The sequence below is a fragment of the Gossypium hirsutum genome, chromosome A12, assembly GCF_007990345.1.
Source record: "Gossypium hirsutum isolate 1008001.06 chromosome A12, Gossypium_hirsutum_v2.1, whole genome shotgun sequence".
Taxonomy (NCBI): domain Eukaryota; kingdom Viridiplantae; phylum Streptophyta; class Magnoliopsida; order Malvales; family Malvaceae; genus Gossypium; species Gossypium hirsutum.
This window is the reverse complement of record NC_053435.1, coordinates 104,174,175-104,199,448: the sequence shown is the minus strand read 5'-3', so window position 1 is coordinate 104,199,448 and position 25,274 is coordinate 104,174,175. Positions and strand designations below refer to the sequence as shown.

The following is a 25,274-nucleotide window of genomic DNA, read 5'->3' as shown; positions in this document are numbered from 1 at the left end:
CAATCCAAACCCAATTCAGAAGCCCAACTACCCAAATCCAAAATAAATAAATAAAAAACCCTAGCCCACAACCTAAACTTTTCTCAACTAAACCCTAACCCTAGCCTCCCCACTTGCCTCTGCCACCACCTACCCACTGCAGCACCGGCCACCAACTCGGGTCACCTCCACCGCCTCTGCACCTGCAACCATTAAAATGAAAGGACAGAAAGTAGAAATAGAAAAAAAAATAGCTTGTAAATAGGCTATAAAAGCCGAATGAAAAAAACGATTGAAATGGGCTTTTTTTAAAACATTAATAGAAAAAGATAAACAGTTTCAAAATACAACAACAAATATTCATAAATCGTGATTCAAACATCACAAAGATCAAGAGAATATCATCCAAACAACAAAAAAACGATCCAAAATCAGAAATCAAAAAATTAAGAGGCAAATACCCAAGGTGATTTTGGTTTTCTTTTCTTTTTTTTTTATTTTTTATCTATTGATTTGCATGCATATTTACATTGTAAATATATAAAAAAACATAATACAAAAAAAATAAAAAAAATTTACCTTTTCCACGGTGGCCGACGCCGGGGCCGGCGACGGTCTGAAGACCGGCCGGTGACCGGCCATACGGCTGGAAATCTCCACTCTCACCCTCCCCTCTCTCTTTTTTTTTTCTTTCTGCTGCTGCAAATGAATTTTTAAAAAAAATTGGCCTTTTTATAGCCTCTCAAAACGACGTTGTTTTGATGCAACTCGGTCGAACCCGACCCATACCCGCTTAGGATCCGCGTGTTTTTGACGGAAGGGCTAATTGCACTTTTAGCCCTTCCGCTTTTTTATAGCTTTATAATTCAATTTTTTTGTATTTTTAATTTTGCCCAGAAATTTTGTTTTTGTTTCATTTTGGTCCCTCTACTGCTGTGAGTTTTAGGCCGAATGGTTTATTGCCCGATCTAGTCCCTCTTATTTGTTTGCGCGTGCAATTTAGTCATTTCCCCTTTATTTTCTTTTAAATTTGCCCCAAAACTTTGTTATTAGTTCAATTTTAGTCCATTCTTATTTATTTTTGTTTCTTTATTAAATATTATTATTATTTCTAATATTATTAATATTATCAATATTATTATTATTTTTTTATATATTAGTGTATGTTTTCATTATACATGCATACGTATATATATTTATATATGGTATTATTTTTAGTTACTTTAATTTCATATTGTTATTATTAGTATTATAATATTATATTCATTATTAATATTAGTATATATTTTATTATATATGTATATATATACTTTTTATATAGAATTATCGTTTCTATTATTATATTTATTATTATATTTATTATTTTCACTATTATTATTTTTTTTATCATTATTATACGTATATACATATAGATGTTTTTAAGTACTTATTATAAATAGATTAATTTTTTACTATATTATTATGTTTATTATTTTTATTCATTTCTTCATTTCTTCATTATTTTTTATTTATTATTTTAAATACTCTTATATTATGTATATTATTTTTTAAAATATTATATTTTTTTATATATTATGTATATATTTTTTTATCCTATTATTCATATGTTTTATTATATTATGTATATATCTTTAATATATTATGTATATATATTATGTACATACTTTTAATATTATTATGTATTTATCTTTAATATATATGTATATATTTATGTAATATTATTAATAATTATTTTTTAACATTATTATCATTTCTAATATATATGTGTATTTTATATGCTTTTATATATATCATGTATATTTTTTTAATATTATTAGTTATATATTTTTTATACTATTTCATATATATATTTTTATGTTATCCTTGTTATTATTATTGGTATATGTTTTATTATATATGTATATATCTTTAATATATATTTATGTAATATTATTAATAGGTGTTTTTAACATTATTATTTCTAATATGTATATATTATGTATACATTTTTTTATATATATATTACGTATATATATTTTTAATATTATATTTTATATATATCATGTATATATTTTGAATACTATATTATATTTTTTTTACATATTATCTTATATATATATTTTAATAACTATATTATATATGTATTTTTAACGCCATATTATGTACATATTTTTAATACTATGTATACACATTTTATTCCTATTATCACGTATATAATTTAATACGTATATATATATTTATATATCGTTATTATTAGTGATTTTTTTATATTATTACTGTTTTCAATATGTATTGTATATATTTTTAATATAGTATTATATGTTTTATATATGTATGTTCCCTACTATTTCATATTTGCATTATTACTATTATTATCATGTTTAATACCATATGCATTATTGTTTTATACTATTATTATCGCATATACATTGTTGATGTTTTATATATTATTTGCTTCGTATATTCTTAACTTTTTATTATTATTTGTCTGTTCCGAATTTAGCATATTAGTTCATATCATATTTCAACATCAATATTAGTTTTCTTTTACTTTTATTTTTTTATCTAGAAATATTTTCATTCATGTTTTGAAATTAATTTCAACAAGTAAGGCAACGCACCGATTTAACATTAAGTCGTCGATTTCATCGCTATGTTGGGTGAATATCCTTCTCAAAAGAAACCAAAAAAACTTGAAATTTCTCGTATTTTAATCGGATCACGATTAAATGTTATATTGAACTCGCAATTTTGAAATTCAAGACAACGCATGTTTAATGAGATACCAATTTTGGGCGTCGCGGGGGTGCTAATACCTTTCCCGTGCGTAACCGACTCCCGAACCTTATTTTTTCTCTGGCTTTTGACGTAGACCTAAGCTCGGTCTTCTTTTTGTTTAAAAAATAAATTTTCCTTTAAAAAAAGAGGATTTATTAGGTGTCCTATCACACCTAGGAAAAAGAATCGGTGGCGACTCCCTTTTTAATAAAATTGAAAGTCAATTTTTAAATTTTCAATAAATCGCCTCAATTAGCGACCGAAAGTAAATTTTTTACGTCGCTACAGTTTTCAAGCTCGATTGCGAAAAAGAACTAAATCGCATAAAGGCAAAAGTTGCATTTTAGTACCCAAATGTGTTAGATAGATAGAGAACTTAAATTGGAGGTCCTAAAAGGGCAATTAGACCTTTGTACAATGGCTTGGCCGGCTATGGGGAGACAAATTGGAGAAGAAGGTCAAAGTTAGGTGAGGATTAGGTCATCAATTTTGACTAGTTTTATATTAAACAAAATAAAGGCCATTTCTTTTTTATTTTCTTCTTCTCTACTGATTTTTACCAGCCATAGGAGAGGTTTGAAAGCTCAAAAATCTGCAGCAACTTGAAGCACTCATAAGTAAGTGATTTAATGAGTTTTTTTTCAAGATTTTCACATTTTTGAGACCCTTGAAACATGAGCTTTCAAATGAGGGTGATATCTTACAAAATAGTCAAGAGTTTAGGATTTTTCCATGGATTTATTTGTGATATATGCTGAGTTTTTATGGAAGAATATGAGTCCTAGTTGTGTTATAAACAACTTTTGTGAAAGGTGATAACATGAAAACACCTAAAGGGACTATTTTGCATAAGTTGCAAAATAGGTGGTTAGTGTGTGAAATAGTGAGAATTTGGGATTGCTCTAGTAGTAAAAAGAGTTTATCTAGGCTTGAAATACAAATAAATTCGATAAAAATTAATTTTCTGGCATAGGGGTAAAATGGTCATTTTGCCAAGGCCTAAGGGCAAAATGACCATTTTACCAAAGTTGTGAATTTATGAATGCCTAATTGTGTTTAGTGGCTAAATGGATGCATATTATTATAGATCAATATTTGCCAAAATCGAGCCTAGACCAGGGCAAAATCAAGCAATCCAAATAAGCCGTCTAGTTAAGAACTTTTTTGTAAACCGAGGTAAGTTGTATGTAAATAATACAACTATATTATTAATGCATGTATTCGATTGTTATTGATTTGATATAGCATAAATTTCTAGAATTGGAACTCAGTACATGTATTTATGATTGAGAAAGTCGAAAGATCCAGTAAGAACCCCAAGAAACAAACCGGATATTCATGCCATGACATTGGGTTATGTGAGAGCCAATATAAGACCATGTTTGGGACATGGCATCGGCATTAAGACAAGGGCTAGTGTAAGACATGTTTGGGGCATGCATCAGCCACATTAAGATAACCAGTGTAAGACCATGTCTGGGACATGGCATCGGCGTAGAGATGAGTGCCAGTGTAAGACATGTCTAGGACATGCATCGGCCTCGATGATGATAGCCAGTGTAAGACGTATCTGGGACATACATCGGCTAAGTTTCATGCTAGTGTGAGACATGTCTGGGACATGCATCGGCACATATACACGAGAGCTAGTGTAAGACCATGTCTGGGACATGGCATCGGCCTTGATGGAGATAGCCAGCGTAAGACCATGTTTGGGATATGGCAACAGAAACTTCACCCATGTTTGAGGCTTATAGAATATCCGGTAGTATTCCAAAAAGGTTCAACTTTAAGAGTTAAGAAAGAGGTTTAATAAAGAGGTTTAATAAAGAAAGTATGATGATGTTGTAAGTGTTACAGGTACCTATTTGGTATGCATGAGCAATGAGCTCAATTAGAAAATATGATTTGAGTTGATGGTAATGAGTAAGTCCAGTTTATACTTACCTTTGAGCTATGAGCATAATTGATAAATGGTGAAGTTGTTGTTGTATATATATATTTATATGCAACTTACTAAGCTTTATGCTTACTCTCTTTCCTTTCCTTTTTCTTCCAGTATTGCCATTTTGCTCGAGGATCCCTTGAAGTCAGAGATATCGATCACACTATCAGCCATAATACTCGGTATAGTTGGATTTATATTTTTTGATTATGGCATATATAGAGCTAGACTAGGAAGTTGTATTATTAATAGAATTATTCATGTATTTTTGGCTTAAGTCAAAGGCTATTCACTTTGTACCAAGTCTGGAATAATGGCTATTATTCATTTTGATGAATGCATATTGTAACACCCCTATCCCGTGACCGTCGCCGGAATAGGTAAGGGGCATTACCGGACTTGTAACTCATGTCAGAACCGTAAAATTTTGAACTTTTTCTTGAAATAAAGATCATTCATTTAAATAAGTACTAAGCACAGCCAGGGATAAAATTTAAACTTCTCTAAGTAAACATTCAAAAGATGTCATTTTCGCATGGCTTATATACATTAACCAAAATATTCTTCTGCCACTAGTCTATTCTATACATGCCATAAAATAATTCAAAACATAACAGTAACAAGCAGTGGATAGTGATAGTGTGACTAGTTGCTGACGATCCCCGAGCCTGTAGCTTCCAAATGAGATCTATAAAACAGAGGAAACAAAGTAGACGGAGTAAGCATTACAATGCTTAGTAAGTTTTAAGCAGTGTCAACAGATAATAATCAAATTATAACATAGTTGTTCGTATTTTTATTTCACTCTTCCTTCGGGCATACTATCCCCTTACCGAATATGCACATCTCATCATATACAATAGGCAGATAAACTTTCACATAAAAGTGAGCTCATGTGACATAGATATATTGTGTAATTTCACATAACCTCTCACACTGATCCGATGTCACATAATTATAAGAATAGTCTCATAGATTGCTCACGTATGCATCACATAACTGCCTTATGATTTAGTTCAAATCAAGCTCACATATAAACTTGGAGTACATACCTGTTTAACCTTTCGCATTGAGTATATTTATAAGCAATTTTTATTGCGAAGTCTTATAGCTTTAAACTCTACTCAGATTATCGGCGAGACCTTTAGCTCAGATGAAATCTCCACACGAAGTCAGCGGGTCTTAACCCAGACATAGTCACCACATAGGTCATCTGGTCTTTAATCCCGGGTTTACATCATAGAGTTTCATACATATTTATTCACATGTTAGAACATTCACATCGACTATCATATTTGTAATTCATTTACCTCATCAAATATCTAATAAAATACACCTTCCGCCGTTTGTCATTTGGCCACAATATATATATACACATCTCATACATATCTCACATTAGCCATTTGGCTTTACCACATATCCATCTCATACGCGTTTCGCATTAGCCATTCGGCTTTACCACATATATACACTTCCACGTTCATCACATTGGCCATTCTGCCTTATCACATATATGCATGTTCACATTTATCACATTGGCCATTCGGCCTTATCACATATGTGCATGTTCACATTCATCACATTGGCCATTCGGCCTTATCACACATATACACTTCCACGTTCATCACATTGGCCATTCTGCCTTATCACATATATGCATGTTCACATTTATCACATTGGCCATTCGGCCTTATCACATATGTACATGTTCACATTCATCACATTGGCCATTCGGCCTTATCACATATGTGCATGTTCACCTTCATCACATTGGCCATTCGGCCTTATCACACATATGCACGTTCACATTCATCACATTTGCCATTCGGCCTTAGCTCATATATATACATTCACATTCATCACATAAAATCCTAAATCAAAATATAAATTTTCATGTATTCACATCACAATTATCCAAATATACTTCACATACCACATATACTTTCACTTTGTCTTGGCTGAATCTACATCTATCATTTTCCAATGAATAATTCAATTTCAAGCCATACTATCATTTCATATTCGAATACCATAAACTTACAATTTCACAAATTTTAATATCAAAGATCCATCTAACACTCATATATCATTTTATAAAATCACAATTTAGAATTCACGTATGGGTTTAATCAATAGCTTATGAGCAACTAAAACAAGTTTTATCCATGTTTACAACATAACCACAAATTCTCTACAAGCTGTTTTCCTGAGCAACAGTCGTTAAATTATTTGTAACTGGGGCTACGAAATTCCAAATTATGTGCCGTTAATTTTCCATGAAAATAGACTCGTATATTCTCTATCCACAAAATTTTCAGAATTTTTGGTTTGGCCAATCAATACCAGATTTTTCTTAAAGTTTCCCCTATTTTACTGCTTGACTACTCTGACTACTCTTCACTAAGAATTTAATTTCTCATTGTACAGAATTCAAAATGTGTTTTCGTTTATTTTGTTTAAAACTAGACTCATTAAGGAGTCTAAGCATATAATTTTATCTTATAATAATTTTTGTACGATTTATAATGATTTTCCAAATACTGAACAGGGGATTTCGGAGCCATTCTGACTCTGTCTCACACAACTTTGAAAATCTCATTATCGGCAACCCCTTTACTTACATGATTTCTTTTATACGAAACTAGACGCATCAAGCTTTAATTACATAATTTATTCAGCCTTTAACTCAACTCCCACAATTTATGGTAATTTTTCCAAAACACGCTACTGCTGCTGTCCCTAGCAAATTTATACAATTTACTCTGTAAAGTTCTCATTCACATATTTAAAACATAATATCATATATGCCGTCATTTAGAAAAGTCATTGACCTTAACGTATATACATAATTCATATTCATCCCATTTTAAACTTAAACTTACAAAGGAATCAAACTCAATTACTTAAGAACTTACCTCGGACGTTGTCGAACGACTTCAACAGCTATTCTATCACTTTTTCCTTTCCCTTATCCAACTTTGACCCCACTTGCTCTTGAGCTAAATAAGTATAGATAGAGATGTTTAATATTTTGATCAATAGTGTTTACTTATTATTCACATTCGGTAATCAAATATCCATCTCATTTTAATATATTATCATTACCACAATGAGTCTTAAACCTACCGATTTCATAACTAATATATGTTCATACCCAAATGTTACTTTCACCAAATGCTCTTGTAATTAAAGTAATAACTTATCAATCGACTATCAAAGCCAAATGTCATTATAATACTAGATATACATGCACCCACATACATAAGCTCAATAATCATAATATAACATCATGTAATTATATTATTTATGTGGCCGAATATACTTGGTCATACATACCCAAAACAAAAATCAAATTCCAAATTTTTTTATTTCATTTGCTCACTAACCGAATTCACTTACCATGTTCACAAACACTCTTCAACGATTTCTTTTCTTTAGTCAAACACATAATTTTCCATCTCAAAATTTATTTTCCTACTAATTTAACTTACTCCGAGGTTGAATGCTACTTTAGCATTAAGCTTATATTCTCTTCGTTATTAAGTAATTGTTCATAGCTCAACTAGCATCCATTTTCGATTTAACACAAAAATTCATAACCGAATGTTGTTTATCTTAAGCTATCATTATATTATCAAAATTGAATTAATTAAACTCATATAAGCACTATCAAAACCAAAATCTATGTCTAGCATTACTCAAGGTCTATACTAAAAAAAATCAATTACAAAGCCGAATTGTTCAAGTAACTCAACAATTTCACATTCATCTATTTCATGCACAAATACTAACACTTAAGTATTAACTAGTTAAACTTCAAATAACCACAAAAAAAAAATAACAATCTAACCCCTTAATTTCTACTATGGCCGAAAGCTTAAGACATTACCCAACTCAAAATTTTGTCATGGGTTAAGCAAAGAACTTAAGAACTAACTCAAAATATACTAAAATTTCAAGAATTAGCATGAACTACTCACCTTATTTTTGAGTTCAAGACCACCGAATGGTTGTTCTTTGCTTTCTTTAGAATCGGCTAGGAAGAAACATGGATGAAGACTTTGTTTCTTTCACCCATTTCCTTCCTTTAATTATTCTTTCTTTATTTTATTACATTCACCCATGATAATATGGCATCTAGCTAATTAAAGTTAATAGAAAATTCATATTTGATTATATAATTTGTAGCATGGCCGGCCACTACCTATAGTTTGGCTAATTTGACATGCAAGTACAAGCACTTTCCAACATATATTAATTGGCCACTTTAGCATTTGCCTAGCACATTTCTAAATTTTTTCATACAAGTCCTATTTAATAATTTCGCATACAAATGATAAAATTAAAGTATGAAACTTCCACACATTCATATTCACATATAATAAGCATCGAATATGACTGTTAATTATTTTTATGACTCGGTTTCGTGGTCCCGAAACCACTTTCCGATTAGGGTCACATTAGGGGTGTCACACATATAATGTTCTGTCTATGGATGAAATGGGTGTCCATTATGATGAAATTTGTATATTGACATGGTCTTACTTAGGTTGTGCAAAATGGGTGACAAAATGGCTTGAGAAATAGCCTAGTTTGTCCACACGGGTAATACACATAGGCATGTGTCTCACACACGGCTCATGCCTATGAGTGTGTGTTATGGTTGTGCATCCCCTATACTTAAAACTTTAAAGTCATTTTAGTACACGGGCAAGCCACAAGGGTGTGTGCCAATGCCGTGTCATAAAGTCAGTATGCATGCTAGTGGTATACGGGCAAAAGACACGGCTGTGTGTCTTGGCCGTGTGAAGAACACAGTTATAGGGCACGGGTGTGTGCTTGGGCTTTGTGGTTTTGGTAGAATACCCAGGTTTTCAGACACGGGATCGGGACATGGGCGTGTCCCTCACACACGGTTGTGTGTTCTATACCCACACGGACGTGTGGAGCCTTGATGCATGAAATTTTCTAAGTTCTTTATTAGTTCTCAATTGGGTTCTGAACCACCCCAGATGTATGTTTTGGGCCTCGTGAGCCCGTAAATGAGACTGATTAATTGTTTAAAGAGAAGTTTTTAAATTGTCTGAGATTTCACGGCCCAGTTTTATACAGTTGGTTGAGTTCAAGTTAGGTAGCACCACGAACCTTGTCCTAGCGTCGGATATGGGAGAGGGGTGTTACATAGTATGTTTCTTGGATTATTATGTAATTGTCACAACATTACTCATAGTGATTAATATGTATATGATCCTCAGACTTGAGATTATCATTATCCCAACATCGTGAGTTGTATATTTTGATATAGTTAAACGTACACCGTAATTGGTTATTTTATAAAGGCTGATGCTGGATATACCACAATCTATGTAGAGGGATATGATTGATCAATATAGTATAAGTCTCTCCTACATAATAGGAGTAATATCTTAGGCCACTTGATTGAGTGAGACTAGAAATGCATGGCCATGCTCAAATAAGTTTATATGAGATGTCATACTTATTTGTGTATCATAGTCTACTCAAGGTATCAAGAAACATGGGATGGACTATGCAAGTGTGACTATTCCATGACTTGTGTCCATTCTAGAGATAAAGGACTAAGGATTAATGCATGAAAGGTTAATCACAAAAGGTTATGTCGAATCATGACTTCTTGTAACTTAGGTAGCAATGATGCATTGCTAGATGACACTCATTGTTTGTAACATTAGAATCGTTCTAGTATTACTACTAACATTACAAGAACCTACAGGGTCACACCCTATGGTTGAAATAAACGGAATAAAACATAGTTGGTATTGTGTTTGGTTGTCACATGAATTTAATTGGGCAATCAAGTATCGAACATATTATATGTACAAGGATGTTGTACACATAAAGAGAACATAATTCTATTAATATATGAATTTGGTTCGTATATAAATTTAAATAAATATAGTTTACCAAAATCTTTATAATTAATATAATTATAATTTTCGGTTAAAACATTATTATATTTATTTATTTTAATTATGATTATTATGTTCGGATTGAAATTTAATAAATTAAGAATAAGTTATATACATACCAATTAAAAGGGGAGTTATATATAGAAAGGGAGAAAAACCCTAAAAGTGAATATATATACAAACTCAAAGCTTTACTACTAGGTCTAGCAGCCGTCAAGAAAAATATCTCTGAAAATAGTTTTGGGGATTTCTTCCGTTCATTGTCAACTGGGTGGATTACGTAGAGGTTGGGATCATAAAGATTGCAGCTTGGATTCGAAAGCAAAACAGTATTCTCATTGCCAAGGCTTCACTGTCTACTCAGATTGAAGTTTCAGTAATTTCGAAACCTTTTTCACCCCGATTCGTTCCTCGCACATGGATCTATGATTTGGATCGTCGGAATATTTTTTTCCCACTGTGCCATGGAGGTACCGGCGTTCCAACATAATTAGCTTGGGATGAGTTTTTTTTGTGAAAATAAAATAAAATAAAATAAACAAAAAATTTTAAGTGAAAATCCTTTTGGAAAAAAACCACGGGCAGAGGAGAAGAAAATTCACTATGTTGAATTCAAATTATTACAAGAGGGATAGACTATATCTATTTATAGGCTTGTGAAGCCAGATTCTAGTAAGACTGAAACACCTTATTCTAATCAATATCAAACAGATAGAATTTAATAAGGTTTCAAAAACCTTATTCTAAAATAAAATGAAAGAAGTGTAATTCTATATAGATTCTTCTTTTATTTTATTTTACCACTGTATTTTATTTAAATAAGGATTCGGGTCACTTAATTCTAACAATCTCCACCTTGACACGAATTCTCAATGAACAAGTTCTTCATCACGAACTCTCAACGAACAAGTTCTCAACTTCTTCCATAAAACCCCTTAAGGGGTTTAATGTCAACAACGAACACCAACTAAGTCTAAGCAATGCTCAAACTTGGTTATAGGAAGTGACTTAGTCATCATATCTGCAGGATTTTCATGAGTACTAATTTTGCTCACAATAATATCAGCACGAGAAATAATATCACGAACAAAATGATACCGAACATCAATGTGTTTTGTTCTCTCATGAAACATTTGATCTTTTGTAAGAAAGATGGCACTCTGATTGTCACAAAATACTGTGCTGATTTGAAGGTCTTTATTGAGTTCACTAAAGAGTCCCTTCAACCAAATAGCTTCTTTACAAGCATTAGTAATCGCCATGCACTCAGCTTTAGTGGTAGATAAAGCGACTGTAGTTTGTAAAGTGGCTTTCCAACTGATTGCACAACCTCCTATTGTAAAGACATAACCTGTGAAAGATCTTCTTCTATTAAGGTCTCCAGGAAAATCAGCATCAACATACCCAATGACTCTATCTCTAGTTCTTCCAAACTGTAAGCAAACATCAGTAATACCTCGTAAGTATCTTAAAATCCACTGAACTGCTTTTCAGTGTTCTTTGCCGAGATTCGCCATGTATCTGCTAACTGCACTGACTGCATATGATAAATCTGGACGTGAACAAACCATAGCATACATGAGAGATCCCACTGTACTAGAGTATGAAACATGTGACATGTACTCAATCTCATCATTTGATTGTGGAGACAAAGCCGATGAAAGTCTAAAATGGGCTGCTAAAGGAGTACTAACAGGTTTAGCACTTTGCATATTGAACTTGTAAAGAACTTTCTCAATGTACTCCTTCTAACTTAGGTACAATTTACTTGATTTTCTATCTCTGAGAATCTCCATACCGAGTATCTTCTTTGTTGGTCCTAAATCTTTCATCTCAAATTCTTCACTTAGTTAGGCTTTGACCTTTCTTATCTCTCATTTATCTTTTGCTGCTATCAACATGGTATCAACATAAAGAAGTAGATACACAAAAGAACCATCACTGTTTTTTTCAAGTAAACACAACTATCAAAATTACTTCTTTTGAAATCATGAGAAGTCATAACGGAATCAAACCTCTTGTACCACTGTCTTGGTGACTGTTTCAAACCGTAAAAGGACTTTTTCAGCAAACAAACATAGTCCTCTTTTTCTAATACTGTAAAACCCTCTGGTTGTTGCATGTAAATATCCTCATCAAATTCTCCATACAAAAATACAGTTTTTACATCTAACTGCTCAAGCTCCAAATCATGCACGACCACAATACCAAGCAAAGCTCAAATCGAACTATGCTTAACAACTAGGGAGAACACATCTGTGAAATCCACTCCTGGAATTTGACTGTAACCCTTTACAACAAGCCTTGCTTTATATCTGGGTTCTTTAACTCCTACAGTCCCTTCTTTATTTTTAAACGCCCATTTACAACGAACAACCTTTTACCTTTAGGAAGTTTCACAAAATCTCATGTTCTGTTTTTGTGGAGTGATTCCATCTCCTCTTGCATAGCAAACATCCATTTTTCTAAATCTTTACAGTTAACCGCCTCAAAATAATTAGATAGCTCTTGATTCGCATTGATATCTTCAGCTACATTTAAAGCATAAGTAACTAGATCAGCCTCGGCATACTTCTTTGGAAGTTTAATTTCTCTTCTAGTTTTGTTTTTGGCGATAGAGTATTATGGTGAAGAAGCAACTCTATTCTTAATTTTTGTACTGGTTTAAGAAGTCAACTCTGTATTAATCTGATGCTCCACCTGCTTTTGATTTTCTTTATTGGAAGAGTCTTTAAGAGATAAGTTAGGTAGCATAACAGTTTCATTGAAAACAACATCTCTGCTAATCACAACTTTTCTATTTTCAGGACACCATAACTTATACCCTTTTACACCAGTTTTATAACCAAGAAAAACACATTTAATTAATCTCTCTTCCAATTTTTAATTATCAACATAAGCATACGTAGGACACCCAAAGATCTTTTAATCAGAATAATTAGCAGGATTACCATACCATACCTTTTGTGGAGTCTTTTTCTCAATGTCAACGGATGGGGATCAGTTGATTAAAAAACATGTAGTAGAGGCTGCTTCGGCCCAAAACCACCTTGGTAAGTTGGCATTTGACAACATACATCGAACCTTCTCCATGATTGTTCTGTCCATTTGTTCTGCAATGCCATTTTACTGTGGAGTATGGTGAACTGTCAAGTGTCTCACAATCGCTTCTGACTTGCACAATCTATTAAACTCATCAGAACAGAACTCTAAACCATTGTCTATGTGGAGGTATTTTATTTGTTTTCCTGTCTGTTTTTCAATTATAATTTTCCAAGACTTAAATGCGAAAAACACATCGCTTTTCTGCTGTAACAGCCTAATTTTTAGTGGTGTCGGAACAGTGATTCGAGATCACTAAATCCGAAAAATGAGTAGGAAATATTATTAATTTAGTGAGTATAAGTTAAATGTGAAGTTAGGAAAAAATTTGAAATAGTGAAATGTACAAAATATATATATTAAAATAATTAGAATTGAAAACGAGGTATCGAGACCTCGGGAATTTTAAATCGAGCCATAAATATTTTTATAAATATTTATGGAGTGTTAATAATTTAGTATTAAAGTTTCGTCAAGAAATTTTAAAGTACTGATAGCTAATTGAACAAAAAGGACTAAATTGTATCAAATGCAAAATTGTGGAAAATGATTAAATAGCTTAAATGATAAAAGAAAGAGGGTTTAAAAGGTAAATAGACCCAAGGTCTATTTGGGCTGGACAGCAAGAGCATGAAATCACCAAGAAAATAAGGGTAAAATTGGAAAATTGCAAAATTTACTTAATAAAGCTAGGACTAAAGTGGAATTATCTAGATTTCTCTTTATTTTTCTGCATTCTCATCAGCAAAAACACCATGGAATAGTTCCCTTAAGCTGGTTTTTCATATTTTTACTGCAAGTAAGTTCAATTCTTGATTATTTCTTGAAATTTTTGTGTTTTTGTGACTTTTACAACTAGGTCCATTTATTGAATTCATTAGTTCTTGATTCTATGAAAGAAATTGAAAGTTTCTATGAATATGTGCTGGAAGTATATGATGATTTGACATAGAATTAGAGCTTTAAATTGTTTATATGCTGATTTTATTGAAAGAATTGAATAGAAAGTGAATGTTTGGGACCTAAATTGTAAAAGAGTTTTCTGCGGAAATTCTGAATTTCAATAGTTATGAAATAACTTATAATGTCTAGGAAAAGTATTAATTGAGAAAATTAGTTTAATTGAGGGGTTAATTAAGTAAGGACTGAATTGTATGAACTGTGAAATTTGGGGCAAAATGAAAATCAACATTTTGCATTAAAACAGTTTTAGACAGCAGCAATAGTCTAACTTTGAAAAATATCCAAAAATTGTAGAAATCTAATTAGAGGATGAATAAAATATAAAATTAAATCTTATTGAGTCTAGTTTCTTATAGAAGAAACGGTGTAAGTAATGGAATTGTAAATCATGAGATATAATAAGTTTTGTGAGATAATGTCAGAATGATTTCGGGTTCCTCTGTTCTAACTTTGGAAAATCATCAAAAATTGGAGAAAAATAATTAAGGGATTAAATTTATATGTTTAAAATCCTTAAAGAGTCTATTTTCAATAGAAATAAGCGGGAATATCATCCGAATCTCGTACGATGAGATAATTAATTTTTAGTGAAGAAGGGTCGGAACTGTCAGGCAGCAGAACAGGGGCAACTTTAAAGAATAAACTATACTTATTGGCTAAACAAAAAATTCTGAAAATTTTATGGTAATAATATAAGTAAGTATAGTTTTAGGTAAAATTAGCGGATCTTAATTTTGAGTTCTGTAGCTTAAGATATAAATAATTTAGTGACTATGACGCAAATGGACAGTTTTGAATATACATAAGTAAATAGTGAAATTATTGATAATGTTACTTGTTGCATGTTATATAAATTAAGGATGTGGAATGGAGAGGAGGAGGAGGAAAATATGTATGAATATTCAGCTAGCATGGCTAATTTGTATGTTTTAGGCTCATGGACTAAATTGAATAAAAGTAAAATTTTATAGGCAATTTTGTAAAAATAAGTTAGAAATGACCAATTTGTATGAAATGGATTATTTTATTATTTAAATTACAAAATTGAATGAAATTATTAATTTAGCTCAAGATCAGGGAAAAACATGTTTTAAGGATTAAATTGAAAAGTGTTGAAATTATGAAAAATTCTGACATTTTATAGAATTCATAGGTTGTTATCAATTTGTGTGAGAATAACGGCTGGAAATAAGGATTAAATTGCAATAATTTTATTTTATTTTAACCTAAGGATCAAATCGTCATTAATTAAAAGTATAGAGGTAAAATGATAATTTTGTTTAGAGCATTAGTTGAATGTATTATAACATGAAATAAATGAAAACGATGATCAAATTTCTTTATAAAGATCCGGATTACTTGAATACGATACTTGAACGTGGAAAAGAAAAGATATCGGATTAATGAAATATCTGATAAATGAATCGGTAACTCTGGTAATGCTCCGTAATTCTATTCCGGTGACGGATTCGGGTTAGGGGCGTTACATCTTCTTCAAAAAGAACGCCCAAACTTTTCTAGAAAAATCATTAATAAATGTTAGCATATAATTAGCTCCACCTCTCGAAGGCACTTTGGATGGTCCCCATAGATCAGAATGAATATACTCTAATGTTCCATTTGTGTTATGGATTCCTCTGGTAAATCGAACTCTCTTTTGCTTCCCAAAAACACAATGCTCACAGAAATTCAGTTTGCAAATTTCTTGCCCATCAAGAAGTCCTCTTTTACTCAATTCTGCCATGCCATTCTCGCTCATATGCCCTAGGCGCATATGCCAAAGTTTAGTAATATCATCATCTGACAAGGAAGAGGAAGCGACAACTGCATCACCAGTAACAGTAGACCCTGCAAAACATATAACTTGGCAGTCTTTCTCTGCCCTTTCATCACAACAAGGGAACCTTTGGAAATATTTAAAACCCCACTTTCAGCTGTGTATCTGTACCCTTTTGAATTAAAATTACTCAACGAAATTAAATTTCTTTTCAATTCTAGAACATGTCGTACGTCACTAAGTGTTCTGACAACTCTATCAAACATCTTAACTTTAATTGTTCCAACACCTGTGATTTTACACGAAGCATTATTTCCCATCAAAACAACACATTCAGATGTTGTTTTGTAAGTTGTAAACCAATCTCGATTGGGACTCATGTGGAAGCTGCAGCCTGAATCAAGTATCCACTCCTCGCTCATTTTAGAATTGTTGACTGAAGCGACTAGAAGTTCACCATCGCTGTAGTCTTCTACAACATCAGCTTCACCAAAATTTTCTGGTTGTTTTCCCATTTGATTCGCAGCCTCCCTTTTAATCTTGTTCTGTAGCTTATAACACTCAGATTTAATGTGCCCTTTCTTCTTACAGAAGTTACAAGTTTTACCTCTGTTTGAAGACTTTGATCTACCTTTAGATTTACCGCGAGGATTCCGTTCCTGTGTCCTTCCACGATCATCATCAATATTCCGATCTTGTCTCTCACAAACAATGAAACACTCTCCCTAAGAGTCGGGTTTAACCACAAGATGCTTCATCTTATCATACGAGGTCAAAGAATCATAAACCTCATCAACTGTGAGAGACTCGCGACTATATAAAATCATGTCTCTAAAGGTTGAATAAGACGGCGGCAACGAACAAAGTAGAATCAACCCTAGATCTTCCTTATCATATTGAACCTCCATGGCCTCCAAGTTTGAGAAAATTTCTTTAAACACTGTTAAGTGTTCGTGTACAGACGCACCTTCCTCCAAACGATGAGCATAAAGACGCTGCTTCATATGCAACTTGTTTGTTATAGTTTTCGACATACATATTTGTTCTAGCCTCTTCCATAATGCAGTGGTGGTCTTCTCTTTCATCACATCCTGCAAATTTTCGTTGGAAAAATGCAGATGTAATTGTGTTAATGCCTTTCGAGCCTTACGCTTCTTCTCTTCATTGAAGGCATCTTATCTATTCCTAGCAGGGAGTCCTCCAGATCCATCTGCGCAAGAACTGCTTGCATCTTAATCTGCCACAATGCAAATCTGGTGTTACGATCCAACAGCAGAATTTCATACTTCAAAAACGCCATTATCGTAATAAGATGAACAACTCGAAAGCTCGGTTATCAATTTGTGAAAATAAAATAAAATAAAATAAAAAACACACAAATTTTTACGTGAAAACCCTTTCGGGAAAAAACCACAGGCAGAGGAGGAGAAGATTCACTATGTTGAATTCTAATTATTACAAGAGGAATAGACTATGTCTATTTATAGGCTTGTGAAGCAATATTCTAGTAAGACTGAAACACCTTATTCTAATCAATATCAAATAGATAGAATTTAATAAGGTTTAAAAAACCTTATTCTAAAATAAAATAAAATAAGTGTAATTCTATATGAATTCTTCTTTTATTTTATTTTACCACTGTATTTTATTTAAATAAGGATTCGGGTCACTTAATTCTAATATTTTTTTTTGTGTGTGTGTGTGTGACAGGATGTGGCTTCTAAGGGGGTTCAAATTAGTTGAAGTCGTATTTTCTTCTGAAAAGCATAAGATGGTTTGGGTATGAAAGACTTGGAGAGCTGGAATAAAGCATGTAGATTGAAGTTAATTCGTCAGGTGTTTACTGGTGAGGGTTCAATCTAGATTGCTTGGTTGAGGAGTTATGCTCCGAAGGATGTTCATTTTTGGTAGATGGTTCCTAGACCCAATATGAGTTGGGTTTGGAGGAAAATCCTGAAACTTCAAAGTGAATTGCTCCAATTCATAATTTATTAATTTCAGTTTCTAAAATACGTGTTCAAAAGGATAGGGAGGTCTGGCACAAATTGGTCTGATTTCCTTTGCATATACCAAAGCACTGGATAGATTGCCAACGAAAGACAGGTTACTTAAAAAGAGGAACTGATGTTGAAGATGCAAGCTGTGTGAGAGGGAAACAGAAAGTAAAAGTCATTTGTTTCTTGAATGCACTTTTTCTAATATGATTTAGAAAGAGGTACTTCTTCTTACACTTATCATTAAGCTTGCTTGGTGTGCCTATGTCTACTTTACTTGATATACGAAGAGAGTAACAAAAGACAATTTAAAAGGTTGTAATCTCGTGCCGACTAAATTTTAATTCGACTGACAACAGTATTGTCAGTACAAGAGGACGTGGATTTGAGTGTACTGGAGTACATTATCCTCTAATTTAAAGGTTAGAAATAGTTATGAATGATAATAATACAATTACTTATCTAACTTTTAAACCTTATTAATTGTATCTACGCATTCATTTTATTTTATTTTTACTTTTGAAGTTTTCTATGTTATTAATTAATTTTATGTATTTTTTAATGCATTCATAAATTTGGTACCGTGTTCATATTATTTGTTTTAATTATTTTCAATTGTATATACTATGTCCCAATTCATCCATATTTAGCACAACAATGTGGTGTTTGTGTTTTTTTATTATATATCATTTTCACATATTAAAATTTAATTGTACGTATATTTTAGCATGCTTCATGTTTATATTACTTTCATTTTGTAATATCTTTTATATGGTCTGTCATAATTATTTAATTTAGAGATATTATTTTTTTCATGTTATGTATTAATTTATATAATATTTTATATAATTTATTATATGGATTCAATTTGGAAAAAAAGAAAAATATATCTGTATTATATTTTCATTACTCTTTTTGTTTTCAAAGTACTATAAATTTAAACAAATTTTTATATTTGTTTTATATAGATTTTAACACATGATATTTTTATCATGTATGACACCACGAACATGTGTTTTGACCATTTTACATTATTTTATTATCTCTTAAATTATGTTATATTTCTTATAATCTTTCATAACAATTTAACTTTAATTTTAATTTTAATTTTAAATTTACTAACTTAAAATTTACATCATAACACTTATCATATATATATATTTGATATCTCTCAATCCTTAAAGTGGAGATAATACGCAGTTAAGCATATTCAAACTTCAAACTCACATATTTCAAATTACAATAATAATGCTAATTAAACTAAAACTCGATTGACTATGATTAATATAATATTATATTTAAAATTTTAATTTATTTTTTGAAGAAAGACTAGGTGTATTCTAGTTAAATATTAAAATATTAGTTAATAATTAACGAAAACATAGTATTTGAGTTGATTATATGATCTTTAATACAAAATAATGTAGTGGTGTTTCCAACAAGGGAGTGTGCTTCAGGGATGGATATCATTGTTCACTATTGAAGGGGTGAGCGCAATCTATAAAACAATCGGCTGAGACGGAGCATGCTCCTGGGTGTTGCAAGCTGCGGCAGCGCATCAGTTGGACTCCCCAATCAGAGGGCTGTGTAAAATTGACTTGTGATGGCTCGGTTAGCATTTGCTGCTGGAATTATCCGTATGAGGAATGGCGCATGGATCATAGGATGCTAGAGAGGCGTTGGAATCTGTTCTATACTTCATAGATGGGTTACGATTAGCATGGCAGTATGGACTTAAGCAAGAGATGGTAAGGTTGAGGTTCACATGATTAATAATGTGGACATGAGCATGGGAGTTCCACCATTGGTGGCTGATATGTAGACATGACCATGGGAATTCCACCATTGGTGGCTAATATCCAATATTAGGGTTTATACTTGCTGTAACATCCTCCATGCAGTATGACGACTGTGTTACTTGATGATGCATTAGTAGTTTCTACTATGAGGCTATGTACTTCGCAATAGTTTTGCTATTTTAATCCTCTCTTCATAATTTGTAAATAATTCATACATAATCACACACAATTTGACTCAAGCTTCTCAAATTAATATATTATGTTCAGTTTTCGATTCAAGTAATGCAATTGATGGGCTTAATCTATTTTTTTAATTATTGATAAGAAATTAAACTTACAACTATATGATACAAACTCCATTTTATTTTATAGCAATAATGAAAATGCTAAATTTTAATGTCGACGAGTGGCATGCCGCTTTGAAAATCGAAGAAGAAGAAGAATGTAGTGCTTTCGATACCCTAAACAGGCCCAAATTTTTCACTGGTAATCCCACGGAACATGAATGCGCCCCATTCGTTTTCATACTAGCTAATAGAGTGCTTGTGTTATAGAAGCTCTATCGTATAAGCCTCTCAAGGTCAAGGAGGCCCCAACAATGCATTTTTAATGTTATTATTTCTTCAGCTCAAGTACTAAAACAGTCTCTCTAAAAAAGTCTTTCGGAAAATAATTCAAAAATCAATTAAGCTTTTAGTTGAAAAAGGCAATTAATTGGACCCTTAATCTAAAAATAACAATCAATTGAGCCCTCCAAATTGTCATTTCTATTAAGACCTTGATGAATGGATGATGTAAAAGGTTTAATTGGTACGAGGGCTTAATTTATTTTTTAAATTATTTTAGAAGTGCTTAATTAATTTTTAGGGATTATATAAAAGAATTCAAAAATAATAAAAATTTATAAAAAAGAGCAATAATTTTAATTTTTTTATAACATTTAATAATTTTTTATAACTTGTATTTTATTATAATTTTATAAAAAAATTATAATATTTTAGTACTTTCTAATAAATTTTAAATTTTTTTGATGCCCTACATCATACCATAAATCATCATTATCAACTAAAATCATTACTCATCACTCATCTTAAACCACCAAACACTCAATCCATTATTTTTCAAGTCCTTTGCTCAACACCCCATCCAAGTCTAATTACCATCACACTTCAAGCTCTTCCATTAAAATCTAATTGAAAACCTTCAAAATAAAAAAAAATATATAATTTCCTTATATATTTTTAAAATTTTTACAACTTTTTATACTTTCAAAAAGTTTTTATAACTTTTTATAAATTTTTATAGATTTTTTTATCATTTTAATTATTTTTATATAATTTTCTATCATTTCTAATTTTTTTATCATTATTTCATAACATATAAATAATGTTTTATAAAATTTAATATTTTTTATATTTTTTAAAACTTTATGATTTTTAATAATTTTGATAGATTTTCTATAATTTTCAAAATTTTATAATATTTTTATAGCTTTTAAGTAAAAAATTTATATTTTCGTTTTTCATTTTAGTTATTTTTATATAATTTTCTATAATTTCTAAAATATTTTAATATTTTAAAATATATAATTTATTGAGAAACTTCATATAATCCTTAAAAATCAATTAAGCTCTCCACATCAACATTTTCCCATGGTAGCTGCCGTCCATCAAGGGATTTAACTGAAATAACAATTCGAAGGATCCAATTGATTACAATTTTTAATTAGGGACCCAATTGATTTTCAAATTATTTTTGAAAGGCTTTTTTTGTACTTTAGCTTATATCCTTTTATGTAGAATTGTCCTAAATTACCACAATGTTATTGGTCTAATGGTAAATGATTTATGAGGTTCCAACTCTAATATTGGTTTTATTCCTAATGTCACAAGCTGCAGATCAAAACTCGTGATAAATTCACACAGAACGCATGATAAAGGTCAAGTGATTAAATGGGATTCATTTGATTGCCTTGAATTGATCTGATTTGTAGAACATGTGAAAAAACTCATCTAATTGAAGCTTTAGTAGCATGATAAAACACTCCAATAAAACTAGAATTATCATGATAAATATTATAGATAGACTTTAATATCGATTGTTAATGTAATTTAAATTGTATTCTTAGATATGGAGGAGCTTAATTATAAGTAGAGTTGTTCTTTTTTTCAAAGAAAAAAACTTAAAAGAAAAACAAAATCAAAGGACAAGAGAAGAGGTAAATGGATTATATAACTTAAGCTCACTGTTCACCCTATTAAGATATAATTCTAAATTGCTTTTGACCATGGAATATAGACAAACAACAGAACCCAAATCACAGCCAGATAGAAAATAAACAAAGGATGTTTCAAATAGGGAATAATCAACTCTTTCACCTCTTGCTCTCTGTGCATCACTAGAGACAATGCCTTTCAAACATTGTGTTGAGTGGTCCTCAACTCTTTGTCCTAACCTTACCTCCACCTTAAATAGTTAATAATTTTGGGAATGGAAATTTTCTTAAAACAATATATCTTGAAATAACCAGACACAGTTCTGGCTGGAAATTTGGCAGTACCCATATCCCGATTTCCATGGAGAGAAGGGAATTTGGAATTGGACAATAAACTGACCATTAACTGATACTATTAAACAAACAAACAAACAGTGGAAGATCCAAAAGCCTCATCCAATCCACATGTGCCATTGGTTTTCAACTTTGCTCTTTCTTTTTCATATCATGAGATAATTTATGCTATCACATTAACATAATTAGCACCAAAATATTACAAAGTGCAAAAGTAAATTCACAACACTAAGGGGATGGGGTTAAGCCCTTATTGATTAAACTAGTATCCAGGTTGTTGTGGTACCTGCAAATAACCTTGCATTTGATTACGTTGCCATAGACATAGAACCCTGGTGTGATCATGATCCGAACCATGCTCGGAACCAGTTTCATGGCTCTTTCACCACCCATGTCCTCCATGTATAGTGAATCAAACCTTACCCCTTTATCCACCCTGAAGATTGGTAAGCCAGGGTGCACCGAGTTGGCCAAAAGGTGCACCAACCACACACTCTTTGACGCAACAAAAAAGGCTTGCAACAATGGCTCCGGCCAAGCTCTCGTCCATCCCAACATAGCCACGATTTCACTCATTTTCCTGTCACAAAACTTGCTGAACTCCTCGCTGAAATATCTCGTCCCTTTATTCAGGACCTCCTCCCATGTTAAACCTTGTAAGTTATTGAAGGACCCGTATTTGGCTTCACAACGATCGATGGGGTTCAATATGTGGTTCACAGCATTCTTCCGAAACCCAACGGATTCGAAATCTTCGAAGAAAGCATTGCTCAACAAAGCTTCGAGATAAAGAAGGCTTTTGGGGTTCTTTGAGTGGGAAACCTTTATATCATAAGGTTGCAATAGCAGAGATATCCTCTCACAAACTTTGCTACCCGTGTGCCTTAATTGCATGCTGAGTGATCTACTTAAAAGTCTGATGGAAGACCTAGCTTCAGAGACAGAGATCAAGAATTGTTGAATCACTTTTTCATTAGCTCTAATGACCCTATCTTGATGAGGATGATGAGCTTTACCCATTCTATAAGGAGAGTTGCTGTTACATTCACCCAGACCTGACTTCAAATTATGACAGTCAACTTCAAGCTTGTCAAGCTTCTTCTCAAGCTCAGCCATGGAGTGCTTCAACCTCGAAGCTTCTAGCAGTGCTTCATCTCTCTTTCTTGTAGCTTGAATAAGTTTGTGTGTGAGTTCAGCGACAGCAATTCTCCACTGCTCTTCTCTGGATGTAAACACATCAGTTGATTTGGGACTCCTCCTTGTTAAAGAATGGAAAATGGACTTGAATATCCCATTAGGACTTGCCATGGAAAAGGAATGCTTGTTAACTCCATTGTTGTTGTCTAAAGGAACCACGGAGATCTTCTCCCTGGAGTGAGGCCTGCACTTGTTGCAAGAAACAGAGCCATCTTCACCATCACCACCATTTTCAGCAGACTCGTGACGTTTCCTGGCGTTGGATTTTGCAGTGGTTTTAGCATGAAGGGGTGTTGCGAAGTGCTTTGGGGCCACCGCTTTGTCCCTGCTTACGTTTGGGGTAGTACCATCTTCTTGTCCCTCCCTTTCACATTCTTGAATCTGTTCCACAAACCAAAAAGAAAATCAAACTATTTCATCAGCCAAAACGAGGAACCTTTAAGAAAATACCCAAATAATGATAAGAAAATGAAAAAAGGAACTTACTGGAGTGAAAAAAGGGGACTGATGAGGTGGAGGAGGAGATTTAGCGGAAGAAGCAGAACAAGAAGATGAAGGAGAAGAAGAAGAAGGAGCCATGGTTTTTCTTTTGGGTTTGTCATCTCATGTTTCAGTCTCTTTTATTTGGTTGTTACTGATTAAAATATCCATGAAAGCTACAATCCAAATAAGTACAGATAAAATCCGTAAGGATGACCTTAGTTTATAACCTAAAACTACATTTAACCATTTATCAATTACCTTAAAAGCTTGATTGCCAGGAACGATAGAATTCTCGTAATAAAAGCAAGTCAGGAGGCGTGGTCCCATGCAGCCAACTACAACGGATCCAAACACCCTATACCTATAGCCAAACTCCAAGATCAATATCGTATTTATTCCCTTCTATTATTTTCTATTTTTGTCTTATTTTGATTTTTAATTAATTAAAATATTTAAATTTGACCTAAAGCATATAAACTATGACCATTTTTATTGAGAGAAAATAGAGTTTATTGTAGAGTAAATATTTGGTAGTAGTGCTTTAGCTTTAGCATTTATGTAGAGGTACTTGTGTCAGTGTCAGAGCCAACGAATTAATTAGTTGATCCTCACCTTATCTGTACGTCAAGCATCCAAGTTTACATTAACTTATTTATTTTTTAATTAACTTTCAATAAAAATTAATTAAAGGTAAATTTTATATTTAAAGTCATGTCACTTTGGGTTGAATGGACAGTTTTTGTACTAACTACATCAACTCA

General features: G+C 32.1%; 1 protein-coding gene and 1 long non-coding RNA gene across 3 annotated transcripts; one reads left to right on the top strand and one right to left on the bottom strand.

The window, feature by feature from the left end:
* The first annotated feature begins 3,285 nt into the window (after positions 1-3,285).
* On the top strand, positions 3,286-5,115 carry LOC121211142 (uncharacterized). Its single transcript, XR_005906501.1, has 2 exons — positions 3,286-3,353; positions 4,796-5,115. It is a non-coding gene; the product is annotated as an uncharacterized lncRNA (long non-coding RNA).
* A 17,806-nt stretch (positions 5,116-22,921) lies between these two features.
* Positions 22,922-24,871, bottom strand: LOC121211141 (IRK-interacting protein). Of its 2 annotated transcripts, none has more exons than XM_041083511.1 (3): positions 24,772-24,871; positions 24,517-24,686; positions 22,922-24,411 (listed from the first exon to the last, which is right to left on the bottom strand). In XM_041083511.1, the coding sequence occupies exons 2-3, from the start codon at positions 24,607-24,609 to the stop codon at positions 23,062-23,064; spliced, it is 1,443 nt and encodes a 480-aa protein (XP_040939445.1). In that variant the 5' UTR covers positions 24,610-24,686; positions 24,772-24,871; the 3' UTR covers positions 22,922-23,061. The 2 variants fall into 2 exon arrangements, with proteins under 2 accessions (XP_040939445.1, XP_040939446.1); XM_041083512.1 differs by having other exon boundaries at positions 22,922-23,765; positions 23,850-24,411; positions 24,517-24,790.
* Between the last annotated feature and the right edge of the window lie 403 nt (positions 24,872-25,274).

Coding starts and splice junctions, on each gene's coding strand:
- LOC121211141 (XM_041083511.1), bottom strand. CDS start 24,609: ATGGCTCCTTCTTCTTCTTCTCCTTCATCTTCTTGTTCTGCTTCTTCC. Junction 24,412..24,516: donor AGTCCCCTTTTTTCACTCCA/GTAAGTTCCTTT, acceptor TTTGTGGAACAG/ATTCAAGAATGTGAAAGGGA.